At 44.0% G+C, this 14,308-nt stretch overlaps 1 protein-coding gene across 1 annotated transcript in view; it reads left to right on the top strand.

Moving 5' to 3' along the window:
* LOC130913943 (mitochondrial import receptor subunit TOM70-like) overlaps positions 1 to 14,308 on the top strand; it is a 34,633-nt gene that overhangs the window by 16,516 nt on the left and 3,809 nt on the right. Inside the window, exon 3 of the mRNA XM_057832923.1 lies at positions 4,844 to 4,978. Within this exon, the coding sequence (XP_057688906.1) occupies positions 4,844 to 4,978 (135 nt within the window). The remainder of the gene's footprint in view (positions 1 to 4,843; positions 4,979 to 14,308) is intronic.

The raw sequence follows: 14,308 nt of genomic DNA, 5'->3' as shown, positions 1-14,308 counted from the left end.
TCATCTGCGCTTTGCCAAATTGTTTTATATAGTCGAATTGTCACAAAATACGATTCTAATTAACATAATAATCCTATTTAAGACTTTTTTTCTCGTGTCGTATGCACTTTAAATCAATAGAATGTAAAAACAAAGACAATCAAAATAGGAAATGAAATTATACATAAAAATCGCATTTAATCACAAATAGAATAAAAATAAAACAAAAACTACTACCGTATTTTTCGGACTGCAAGTCGCACCTGAGTATAAGTCGCACCAGCCATAAAATGCCCAGTGAAGAGGAAAAAAAAATATATAATTCGCACCGGAGTACAAGTCGCATTTTTGTGGGAAATTTACTCGATAAAATCCAACACAAAAAACAGATATGTCATCTTGAAAGGCAATTTAATATAAAAATACAATATAGAACAACATGCTGAATAAAATATACAGTGTAGAGTGCATGAACAACGAAATGCGAATATACTGTCCTCACCAGGACGCTACGGCTCGGTCCTGGCTATACAGCGAACTCCCAAATGACGATGCTGGATGTCCGTATAATTTGCTGAATCAATGTGGTCCTTGATACCAAACAGGTTCACGTCAACGTAAATAAATGATAATTAGGTGCTCTTACAGCTACGGTTAGCATGCGTTCGCTAGCATTAGCACATCGTTCAAACAACCACACAACTGGCTCTAAGTGTGCGGGTGGAAAACACAACAACAACAGAAAAGATGATACACACAGGCGTTGCCTCTGTAGAGATATTTTAAAAGCATAAACGATGAACGTAGGTTCGCAGCAGTGTTTCCCTCTCGCTAACTCGCCCACTCACTCAAAGCTACGTAGCTGTCCGTCTTCTTCTGGTGTGTAGCTGTCCGTCTTCTTCTGGCGTGTGAGCGCTCTTCTTCACGTGAACAAGTGCGAGTGCGCCCGCACGTGGGCGTGAAAGCGCCCCAAGCTAAAAGCATGCATTTCAATATAAAATAGTCAATAATACAATTGAACACACATTGCCAAAGGCAGAACGCGAATGTGGCCATAGCTATTAAGTGTTATTCAGATAACTATAGCATAAAAAACTTGCTAACAAGTTTACCAAACCATCAATGTCACTCCAAAACACCAAAATAACATGTGAAATGATATCATGATGTGTTAATAATTTCACACATAAGTCGCTCCTGAGTACAAGTTGCACCCCCAGCCAAAATATGAAAAAAAAACTTATAGTCCGAAAAATACGGTACTAATAATTTAAATCAGTAATGGAGATAAGCACAAGAGGAATAGAAAGCAAGTAGATTGAAATATTTAGACAGTTATGGATATGCAGTGCTAAACAAAGCGTTTTTAGCCCTGGTTTAAAGGAGCTAACAGTTTGAGCATAAGGAAGGAGACCGGTTACAGACGACCTTAGAGTATAACGATTTCAAAACCGGTGTAATGTGGTCCATTTTCCTTGTATTTGTGAGCATTCTGTACTAGCTGCAGCTTCCTGACTGATTTTTATTTTATTTTATCAAGACCTGTAAATATACCGTTGCAATAGTCCAATCTGCAAAAAGCTACAAAAACACTTAAAAAAAAAAAAAAAAAAAAAAAAAAACCAAAAAAAGGTTGCTACAAATATGAAGAAGACAAACTTTACCTTAACTCCTTTGATTATAGCCATCAGTTGTCTGAAAGTGCGTATGACACCAAAAAGCATGTTTATTTCATATTTCACGTGGTATTTTTATGATTATGAATGAAATGGACTGCTAGGATGTGTGTGAAAGCGATCGAATATATTCAATTTTTGAATCCCGCGCCATGAAAATGAGTTACTTCCGGCTCCAGTCTCGGGTTTAGGACGAATGCGAATGTGACGTCACCCGGGTCAGCATCTCACAATACAGCATTGCTTTACAGCATGCAGATGGACTGTGGATTCAGCTGATTTTGCAGCAGCTTTTATTTTTCGCATCCCGCCAGCCAAATGGCTGCAGGCTTTTGTAGCTGCACCAGGGAGAGGCGTGTGAGCCTTTTTGGGTTTCAGAAAGTTCCCATACACCCCGAGATCAGCTAAAACAAATGTGCTACAACTGCGGGACCATTGGACTTACGAGGAAGTGAGTAAACATCGTGTTTTGTATTATGTCAAATACTGGGATCATGGCACACGTTTTAATACGGAGGGGGCTTGCATTTTGTGGCTGACATGCTCCTTGTCAACCGAGAATGGCACTCGGCCGACGACTGGTGGCTTGTCGATGTCCCCCCCGCCGGGAGAGCGCTACACTCGGCTTATTGCCCTTTTCGTGCGCCCGGTGTTTTGTCAAAATTTCCACCCGATCAGAAATTGCAACTTTGTGTGAATACAGCGATTTCAAAGTAAAAACTACAAACTTTCTTTAAGTAAACTATTTACTTACGTTTGATCATGGATGGACATGTAGAAAGTTCTCCTCACACACATCTTGCCATGTTAGCTGCACAACAACTGCTCTCTTACTGTTTACGTCTTCACCGTGTAGTTAAGCATTATTTTATGCCATATTCGTGTTGACGATATTGCAGCGACGCGCTCCTCCGACATCGGCCGGTTTGTCCGGCGGAAATTCTCCAGCTGCTTCCCCGGCAAACATGCTCTCCTGCCCGCAGCAGGGAAGAAGCTGTAACTTGCTCGTCGCCGAGCAGGTTGCCGATCAACGAAGACAATCGACAACCCCGCCGCCGTGTGATATGATGCCGGGTAGTTTTGAGTGATTTTTTTGCTTCGAAAGCCGAGAATAGACTTTGAAACATCACTCTGTTCGTGTTAGCATGTCGGCTAGCTGTCACGCCTCCTGGTTTGTTTACGCTGTCTTAAGTCGGGGCAGGGAAATGACAAAAGCCGGACTAATTCCGGTGGCATAAAATATCGTTCGGGAGGTGCGACAGTAAAGGTGAAGTCGACAGTTTTGACCATTATGGAATAATTTTGCCATGTCGTACTGAATAAATGCATTTTTAATATTTCATATTCCGTTTAGCACAAGACTGTTATTTGTCATGACCATACCATTTATTTAGCAGTTGGGGAAAAATACTTGGATAAAAAGAATATCCTGTAAAAATATTGAAGTACAGAGACAGAAACAATGACATTTTGCGACTTTCTTAGTCGCATTTTCCTCTTTCTGAATAATTCCTCTTCTATGGGCTGAATTCTAAATCAGATGGAACCATGACCCCGCCGACGTCATTCTCTTGTTGTGGAAGCTAGAGCCCTTTAATGGTAGGCGTGGCTAAAGGGTGGATTAAAAGACTTAATTCCTCGTCATTTGCGCTTTGCCAAATTGTTGTGTATATAGTCGAATCGTCTCAAAATTACAGTGGTACCTCTACATACGATCGCTTCGACACACGAACTTTTCGACATCCGACGTAAAATTTGACTCGCCATTTGTTTCTACATCCGACGACATGCTCGAAATACGACGACAATGGCAGCACCGCAGACGAATGCACGGCGGATTTTCTTGTGTGACAAATCAACACTGGTTTCAGAAAAGGTTGGTACAGGTGGTGAAACGAGGAAAAAGTTGACGCTTACCTTCTAAATGAAGATGCAAATGACAGAAAAATATGAGCGTAGGGTGGGCATCCGTGAAATGGCTCAACAATACATCTCCACGGTCCTCCTCCGACCATCGTTCGCCAGTCTTTATAAGTTAAGCTGACAATTCTTATTGTGGTAGCATCTCCAGAGAAATCGCCAACTTTGCCAATTTTTTATCATTTATTTCACAACTTATTCAAAACAAAAACACCTTCTGTCTGCCGCAATTGACGGTGTTCTCAAGAAAACATTCAAAGTGAAAGTGAAACTCAAGCTCACCGGTCTTTCTCTGGCACGTCACCCCCGCGGTGCGTTCAGGGTCAGCAAAAAACGTCCGCCACATTAGAACCCGATTTGTTACATTAATACAGGAATTATTATTATTATTATTCCGATTTTGATTTATAATTTATTTGTTTTGCTATGTGTAATTGCCATTTGTTATAGTACCAGCAGTATTTTTTAAGGATTTAGTGAAGGTTTTTGGGCTGTGGAACGAATTAATGGAATTATAATGTATTCCTATGGGAAAATCCTGGTCGACATACGACCATTTCGACTTACAAACAAGGTCCTGGAACGGATTAACTTCGTATGTGGAGGTACCACTGTATTCTAATTCACATACTAATGCTATTTAAAACTTTTTTTTACTCCTATCGTAGGCACTTTAAAATCTCCATAGTAACTCTTGAGTTAAAGGCTGTAAGTGCTAGCGCTACCATGGCAGCTTCGTTGTAACATAATGTGGATGTCCTTTCTTTTTAAATCTCTCAAACTACTCATGGCTAGCTTTAACTTGTTCTTCAGTCGTGGTAGAAATCATTAGTCTTCTTTAGCAATAAAATCCTGATTGTGCCTTACGAACACAGCAAGCGACTCGCTAGCATAGCCACTTGGTCGAAGCAAAATGTGGCTGTTTATTCATAACAAAAAAATGGTTGGCTTTAAATTCTTCTTCTGTATTATCATTAAACATCTTGTCAGCCTTTACTGGTCGCCTTCTCACAAATGATGCCGTGGGAATGCTAGCACTATGACGCTTTGACAGTCCACGATAAACGCGGACTGCTACACTTTATAACTCAAGAGTGTTGTTATATAATGGCACACTTCTCCTAGTAGGCAGAGACACTAAAACTACCCAAAGCCCCAACATCTAAGCATGGTGGCCTGTCAGCCTTATAAAGCACTGGGGAAAATCCTATTTAAATTGCTTCCTCATACACCTGTTCATTAATTTTCTTGTCCATGGTTGTCCGCAGCTGCGTGCCAACGCTCTCATCAAGCGTGGGAGCCTATACAACCAGACTCACGAACGCTTGCTTTCCAGAAAGCACTTCAACATGGCAGCAGAGATCGACGCATGCAATCCCGATGTGTACCATCACAGGGGGCAGGTAGGAGTTACCATAGGGTGTCCATATTTTGATTTCCAAAAAAGAGGACACTCGGCCCAGCCTTGAGATACTTGAATTTTACTCGAAGATCACTCAAAGATGCCTATATCACTTTATTATATTTAAAGTGTGCCTCCTCCATCTCGATAGAAAAATTCAGTTTTATGAAAAAAAAAATATGGCAGAAAACAGACAAGACTGAAAAAAGCAGTTTCTGCTCTTGCACTCCTCTTTAACCCTTTAACACCTAAGCCTATTTTGGCCGAATTTGCATGCATTTGATGTTGCCTTTATATTTAAAAGAAAAAAATGTTTACAATGGCCAAATTGGGTCTCTTTTTTCAGGACACCTTGAACTTCATGTCTAAACTGTTGTTTTCTTCACTGACCAATTATAATCCACATTTTGGACCCAAAAAGACAAAAAAAAAATCCCCAAATCTTGTTTCAAAATTTGTAATGTTGACGTCCCATTGACAACCAAACATGCTCGACCAACCGTTTTGAAGCTTGATAATATTTATTCAACTTGTTCGGATAAACATTCAATAGACAAAAATAAGATTGACTAGTTTTATGTTTGACAATTCAACACAAACAGCAGGTATGGTCATAGGCGTTTTTGGCCTTTACACATACTATGGTCAAAACAGTCTATACAGTGTGCAAAATAGTGAGAAAATTTTTTATATATATCATCTAACACAAAAAGGGTTAGGAAGATATCTCTTTGTGAAGTTAGGTGTTGTACCCATCACCTTATTAAAAGTATATATGTACATGCACTCAAGCTTCTCGCACACACATCTACATAAAAATTGAAAAGATTATAGTGAAGAAAAAATATATATAACATTGAAAAAAAGTATTTTAAAAAATATTGACAAGTAGTTCAATTTAAATTTTTCAGGCATGCGACCCAATAAAGTTTTTTTTTTGTTTTTTTTGTGCGCACTCAATAAAGCTTCTTCTTGAACAGGAAAAGTATTCAAACAAGATACTAAAGCGCTTTGATATGCTTGATTGCAAAATCAGAGAAACACCCTGTGAACAAAAACTTGACTATTCCGAGGATGCAATAAAAATGAGCAACGTGAGGATGTATAGGGAAGCAGTCGGAAGCCTTATACATCTAACTGTTTGCACAAGACCTGACTTAAGATATGGGGTAAGCAGGTTATCGCAGTACCGTAATGAACCCATGGAGGAGCAGTGGACTACTGTGAAACATGTCTTACGATACCTAAAAGGTACTTCCGAAAAGGGCCTTAGTTTCAAAAGCGACGACAATGCAAAACTTGGTATTCAGGCATATATTGATGCTGACTGGGCAGCTGATACTAGCGACGCGTTGAGAGGAGCCAGTTGAGGTGGCTCGGGCATCTGGTTCGGATGCCTCCTGGACGCCTCCCTGGAGAGGTGTTCCGGGCATGTCCCACCGGCAGGAGGCCCCGGGGTCGACCCAGGACACGCTGGAGACACTATGTCACCCGGCTGGCCTGGGAACGCCTTGGAATCCTGCCGGAGGAGCTGGCTGAAGTGGCTGGGGAGAGGGAAGTCTGGGCTTCCCTGCTAAAGCTGCTGCCCCCGCGACCCGACCCCGGACTAAGCGGAAGATGATGGATGGATGGATGGATGGATGGATGGATGGATGGATGGATGGATGGATGGATGACGCTACACAAGCTCTTTATTAGGCTTGTTGTTAACACTTGTGTCTGTAAATCTGACGTTAGTAGATTTTTCATATTGGAGATGGGTGTGTGCCAGCATGGCAGGTTTTTGACAGTTACCGTCATATTTTCGGGATCAAAGCACAGTATGCCATAACGGCGTTCTGCTTCCGTATTTCATAGCGGAAAGGTAAGGTAAGGTAAGCCTATCGCCTTCGCTAGCAGAGCACTCACACAAACAGAGCAGGGTTATGCTCAAATAGAAAAGGAGCTACTGGTTGTGGTGTTCAGCATGGAGAAGTTCCACCAGTACACTTATGGACACAAAGTAACGGTACAAAGTGATCATAAACCATTAGAAACCATAGTGAGGAAGCCACTTTTGAGTGCACCAAAGAGACTTCAGAGGATGCTGATGCGCATTCAGAGATATGATCTAGAAGTGAGAAATGTACCAGGAAAATACATGCATCTTGCTGACACACTTAGGAGACCTTATCTTCCCGAGCATTCAGTGGAAGGCTAGGAGGAAGCTGAAATTGAAACTGTTAATATAGTACTACATTTACCTATTTCAGAGGACGGATTGACTGCAATCCGATCTGCAACAACAGAAGATGAAACACTACAGTTGCTCATTAAAACAATGAGCCAAGGGTGGCCAGACAACAAGCAGCAAGCACCAGCGGAAATTGGGCCGCTCTTCTCATTCCAGGATGAACTGAGGTATCAGGATGGAATAGTTTTTAGAGGAGGACGTGCTATCATACCTGATGCACTGCGCAGGGAGATCACAAGTCGTTTGCACTCCTCACATCTGGGTGTAGAGGGTTGCCTGCGGAGAGCTAAAGAGTGTTTTCTGGCTTGGAATGACTGATCAAATCAAAATTTATATTGCTAAATTTGACATTTGCAGATCAGTGGACTAAAAGCAACAAAAACAAACACTGATTCCTCATGAGATGCCTAACATACCCTGGGTGAAGGTGTGTACTGATCTTTTCTCCTTTGACAACAAGGATGAACTTACACAGTTGACTATTATTCCGATTTCTGGGAGATAGACTACCTGCCTGGTACGAAATCCACTACTGTGATTAAGAAGTTGAAATCCCACTTTGCTCGCCAAGGCGGACATTGTAATTTCAGACAATGGCCCACAATATGCATCACAGGAGTTTGTGAGATTCAGCCGACTTTGGGAATTCAAGCAAAAGACCTCGTCACCTGGATATCCACAGAGCAATGGCAAAGCAGAATCGGCAGTGAAGACTGCAAGAGACTTCTCAGTAAGGCAAAAGCAGTGGGACAAGACCCTTATTTTGCAATTCTTGATCACCGCAACATACCATCACAGGGCCTAGTCCTAGTCCTGCACAGAGACTTCTCAGTCTCCGCACCAGGACACTACTGTCAACAAAAACAAGTCTACTGCAGCTTAAGGTGGAACATGCACAACTTGGACTGAGGAACAATCAGCATCGCCAGTCTGCCTACTACAACAGATCAGCTTGGATCAGACTTGGACCCACTGAAGGCAGGGGACTGTGTGAGGATACAGCCGCTTACACCCCACACGGTTTGGAGAAAAGGCAGAGTGTTGAAGCAGGTGGATCTGAGGTCCTACGATGTCCAGCTACAATCAGGTGGAGTTTTCAGGAGGAACCGGAGACATCTCAGGCATGCTCAAGGACTTGCGCTTAGTGAGCCCAAGAACATCAAGACTGAGATTCAAGTGAAGATGGAGTCTTCTCCTCCCCATTCTCTCACCGAGAGAAGAGCTGCTGTTGTCACTGGTGACAGTAGTACACCTGTGACCACCAGAGCTGGTCGTATCGTTGTGACCCCACAACATTTCAAGGATTTTGTGACTTTGAGAAGGAGAATGGAAGAAAAAAATATTGCTCTGTTTAAATAGAAATGTCTGTATATGCTACAATGTTCAAACATGGTGAATGTTGACATATGTTCATACCAAAAGGAAGCCACAACGTTTACGTACTGTTGGTTTTAAGTCGTGTTATAGAGCTTTCCAAAGTCAGACTAACCTGATCATATTTTTGAAAATGTTGTTTTTCATGTTCAATTTATTTTTCAGATTTGGAGGTATTGTTATAAAGGAGAATGCTCTCAGAAAAGAGAAAGGATGTAACAATAGGAACTATTTTTATTTAGTTTGATGTTGGAGAGGGACATATATAAGTGACGGACAGGAAGTCTATGTTGTGTTACTGTTGTTATGGTCCGAGCTGCCGGGAATGCAATAAAAGCTGACTCAAATGAGTTTAGGAACTAAATTTAACAATAAAAAGCATATTTTAGTACATTGTATGTGGGTTACGTAAAATATGAAGAGAACGACGTAAGATGTCCACCAATTCTGGAATTAGGCTTTAGCCGTACAGCTACAATGATAGATATGTATTTTAATGAACATAGTACATAGATCACTTCCACTTTCCCCAAGCGTGAGGAAAGTTTCTCCTTCACCAGAAGTAGAAAAAGGTTTTGATTGTGCCACAGTATCTCATAATCTCTGTGGCGGGGCTCTTGCTCACAATGAATGGCAACCGAAGTGGTTTGATGGTTTTTCAGTGTTTTTTTATTAATGGCGTTCACAACAGTGTTCTGTGACAAAGTGCAGGAGTGATTATTTACAACAGTTTAACCAAAATTAACCATATTTAGAAAAGCATTCATAGCATAACCAATAACATAAAAAGTCGGTGACCTGATCTGCACCGCTGCGTGACTTCAAAAGACCTAGGGAAGCTAGGTTGGTCTGACCCTCGCGATGCCTAACAAGTGGAACCGGCAAATAAACAGGTACGGTGCGAGCGTGTGTGTGTGTGTGTGTGTGTGTGTGTGTGTCCTATAACTTCTATTGAAGACGCTGGACTTGCCGTGTCTAATGCATTATATTGCGGACGCCAAGTTGCTCCCGGGATCTGACGGGGCTACTACGTCACACCATCCACCTCCTCCCGAAGGTTGACAAAAGTCTCGGCAACCTAGAGAGGTAATCAGCTTCCAAGTTGGACTTTCCAGACCGGTGTTTGACATTAAACTGGAAAGGCTGCAGCGAAAGGCACCAGCGTGTTAACCGGCTGTTGTGGTCCTTCATTGATTTGATCCAAGTCAGGGCCCGATGGTCTGTCTCTAGATCAAATTCTCTACCAAATAAATAATACCTGAGAGACTCCAGAGCCCACTTGATGGCTAGTCCCTCCTTTTCCACCACAGAGTACCTGGCGTCACGTGGTTGCAACTTCCGGCTCAGATACAGGATGGGTTGCTCGGCTCCGGGGTCGCCCTGTGCAAGTACTGCTCCGAGGCCTACATTGGAGGCATCTACCTAGACCAAGAAGCGATGGTTAAAATCTGGACTGCGCAGTACTGGAGATGAACAGAGAAGTGTTTTCAGAGTCTTCAAGGCAGCTTCACAATCCTTTGTCCAAGTCACTGGATTCTTTTTCTCCTTTGTAGTCAGAGCGGTGAGTGAACCTGCGATACCATCCCGCAAGCCCAAGGAACGATCGCACCTTTTTTTGTGCTAGGACGAGGACACTTCTGAATTGCTTCCATCTTGTCAATTTAGGGTCGTATCTCTCCTCCGCCCAGTTGATACCCTAGGTATCTGGTTTCCTGGCGTGCCCACTCACATTTTGATACATTCAGGATCAGGCTCGCCTCCTTGATCTTCCCCAATACTACTCTCAGGTGTTCAAGATGTTCTTCCCATGTGCTACTGAAAATCACAACATCATCCGGGTAAGCTGCACTGAATGTTTCACAGCCTTGAAGAACCCTGTCCATGAGGCGTTGGAAGGTCGCTGGGGCACCATGCAGGCCAAATGGCATTACTGTGAACTGATACAGACCGGTAAGTGTTCCAAAGGCAGTATATGGCCGGCTGGAGGCTTCCAGCGGTACCTGCCAATAGCCCTTACACAAGTCCAATGTTGTAATGAAACTTGCTGAGCCGAGCTTTCGGAAATCAATGCGGATGCGCAAAGACCCGTCCTTCTTAAAAACAATGACAACTGGGCTGTACCATTCTGATGTTGATTTGCTCAATGACTCCCAGTGTCAGCATCGACTGCACCTCCTTCAGCTGGTCTGTCAGTTGTTGGGGGATCCGATATGGGCGTTGACGAATGGGGTTGGTGTTCTTCAACCGGATTTTATGCTCTGTTACGGCGGTCCTGCTAGGCTCCGCCCTGAAGATTGATGGTATTTTCTCGAAGATGTTTTGAAGGTCGGCAGCTTGGTCAACCGAGAGGTGAATGACGTGAGGGTCTGATGCATCGGTGACCACAGGAACACCAGGATCTTCATCATCCATCTCTACCTTCGTCACTAAACAGGTGATGTCTGGATTTGCTGGAGAAGCCCCCTTCCATTCCTTGAAAAGGTTCACGTGGTAGGTCTGCTTGGACTTTTTCTTGTCAGGCTGATGTACTTCGTAGGTGACCGGTCCCATTCGTCGCAGGATGGTGTAGGGCAGACATGTCCAAAGTCCGGCCCGGGGGCCAAATGCGGCCCGTGGTCAAATTTCATCCGGCCCCCAGCCTCTGTCATAAAATCGATAACGTCCGGCCCGCACACAGACTTAATAAATTGGTCTGCAGTACTGCTACCAGCATATGAAATAGCTTACACACTAAATGCTGCTCCTCATTTACCCACTAAAAGGCAGCAGCACTCTAAGCAACATTACCCCGTGTGACCCTTTACTTCCAATTTCCTAAAATGGCGACAATCAACAAAAAAAAGTTGACTGAGACGGCCGACGCTTCAAGGATAGGTGAAAATTGGACTATTTCGACAAGATTACGGGGAAGATACGCAGTGAGAAATTGAAGCAACTTGAAGCTAGTTTAATTTCACAGCAGCAGTATTTCGCAAGAGCCCGAGAGTCGAAAGAGAACGGCACAAAGGCTAGTTGCGAGATTGGTGAAATTATTAATTTAAAAAAATAATTACGCAAATGTGACACACAGAATGGTTTGCTAAAATTTGCTTAAATATATTGTCCTACATAAAGGACGTCAGCCAAGGTCGGCCCCCTACATTTTTACCACACCAAATCTGGCCCCATTTGCAAAATGTTTGGACACCCCTGGTGTAGGGGCCTTGCCACTTTGCTAATAACTTGCTGTTGGAGGATGGAAGCAACAACAGTACTTTCTGGCCCAGCTGGAAGTCACGGTGTCTGACTTGTTGGTCATACCATAGCTTTTGCTTCTTTTGCGCCTCCTTCATGTTCTCTTCAGCCGTCTCGACATAGTTTGACAGGCGATCCCTCATTTGCAGCACGTACTGGACGATTCCCCTCTCACTGGCTTTGGCCTCGAATGCTGTCCGTGTTTTGCATAGCAAGTCCAAGGGTCCCTGCATGTCCCATCCATACAAAAGCTCGAAAGGTGAGAATCCAGTGGAAGCCTGAGGTACCTCTCGGTAGTCGAAGAGAAGGAATGGCAGCCATCTATCCCAAACACTTCCTGTGTCGCTCACAAACTTCTTGCAGCATCCTCTTCGGCGTTTGATTGAACCTCTCGACAAGGCCGTCTGTCTCAGGATGATAAGGTGTGGTCCGCAAGGCTGTAATCCCTAACTGTTTATGGAACAACTGTAAGAGACGAGAAGTGAAGTTGGTTCCCTGGTCAGTCAGGATTTCATCGGGGATCCCAACTCGGGAGAATAACTGAACGAGACAGTGGAGGACAGCTGGAGCAGTAATTGTACGTGACGGAAAGGCTTCTGGATACCTAGTGGCATAGTCACAGACTACAAGTATATACTGATATATAAGTGCCCCGAGCACTTCTGACCAACGGTCCAACAATGTCCATGGCGATTCGGCAAAATGGTGTGGATATTATCGGGAGTGGATGGAGGAGAGCCCTGTCAGATCTCCGAGGTGGCGATGTTTTTTGGCAGGTTGGACATGCGGTGCAATATGTCTGTATGTCATTGCACATGCCTGGCCAGTAAAACCGAGCACTCACGCGCAAGTATGTTTTGTGACACCTAAGATGTCCAGCCCACGGGAGCGTGTGTGCAACATGCATTACTAATTTGCCAACAGGACGCAGGAACCACCAGACGTTTTTGGGTATTGTTAACAATGTATAGTAAGTCATTAATGAGAATAAACTGGTCTTTTCCTGTGGTACTAGAGTTAGCAATAGCATTAGCATTCACATTCTTAAAACAGTTTTCTAGGGTATTATTCCGTCTTTGCAATTCTGCTATATTCTCTGGTATCTTCCACCCCTCCTCAATATTCAAGTTGCTAGAGTTTGAGCGACTTAGCTTTAGCTGTTTTTCGCTTCACCGCTGTCGTTTGGACTTTCTGGGCCCTTTGAGGCCTCCTTCACAGATGCTATCGTCCAAGTGTGGTAAGGGCTTTAAGCCCATTTTTGTTTGAGACCGTGTTACAACAGGACAAAACCCATTGTGATTCAACCCATTTACCTCCCCTTTTGCATTTCCCAAAAGTTCTAGCAGTACAGGGAAATCAGTGCCAAGTTTTCTACTGCTGCAACAGTTATCAAATATGATAGTCCATCAATTCTAACAGTCACTTCCGCTTTGGGATACGTATGATTATCACCATGAACACATACAATATCGGTTTTCTGGTTATAGTCAATACAGGTCAGTGGGACACACTTTTTTTTTTTTTTTTTTACCAGTGAGGTTATACTCCCACTGTCGAGCAGTGTTGTCACTGGCTGGCCGTTTAAAGTCACAGTTTTTAATATATGGTTGTTCGAATTCCGGGTAGCAAACAGTCTGCCCTCTGCACGAGGTGCGTAACAGGCCCCCGTAAGCTTATCCCTTCGCACTGGACACACAGAGGCTTTCTGTCCCTGTTGCTGGCAGTAATAACAGATAAAAGGCTTACCCATCCCAAGCTGGTTTGGAGTGGAGTTGGGTGTACCTCGTGAGCTGTACATTGGCTCCCTCGTATGCCGTGCTGGTGCAGACTGCTGGGCAGGTCTCGGTGCTGCGCTGATGGGTCGTGAAACTCCTCCCCAGCGAGCGTTTTGGTACTGCAATGCCAATTTTGCTGCAGTCAGACCATCTCGAGGTTCATGCTCTCGGACCCAGGTGCGGACGTCAGCAGGCAGGACACGAAGCAGCTGCTCCGGGATAATGAGCTCCCCGATTTGCTCCTTGGTAAGCTGGTCTGGGCGCACCCATCAGACGGTGGTAGGTCTCAGTCAGTGTCTCTCCAGGTGGAATCATTGTGGTGCGGAACTGCTGTCTGTACGTTTCGGGCCAAATATCAAACTTGGCTAACAGGGCTGCTTTCAAGTCTGAGTAGCGGTGTGCTTCCCCTTCATCCACGGCTGCATAGGCTTCTAAAGCTTTCCCCGACAGAAGTGGCACAAGCCGGCATGCCCACTCAGTCTCTGGCCATCGCCAAGTCTTCGCAATTCTCTCAAAACGTAACAGATCATTTTCGAGGTCTTCCCCCTTCTCATATGGCGGAATTTTCGGCTCAGCAGCATATGGCCTCGGCTCTATATTTGGCGGTGGACAGTCAGCTCCGGCGGCGCCCTCTTCTGGTCCCGCCCGCAATGTCGTGGACTGTCCTATAGGCCACCTTGATTGGGCTGGTGTAGGCAACGCCATCCGTATGCTG

This window comes from Corythoichthys intestinalis, chromosome 3 (genome assembly GCF_030265065.1).
Source record: "Corythoichthys intestinalis isolate RoL2023-P3 chromosome 3, ASM3026506v1, whole genome shotgun sequence".
Classification (NCBI taxonomy): Eukaryota; Metazoa; Chordata; class Actinopteri; order Syngnathiformes; family Syngnathidae; genus Corythoichthys; species Corythoichthys intestinalis.
Note: the sequence above shows the minus strand (reverse complement) of the source record. Positions and strands in the feature narration are given on the sequence as shown.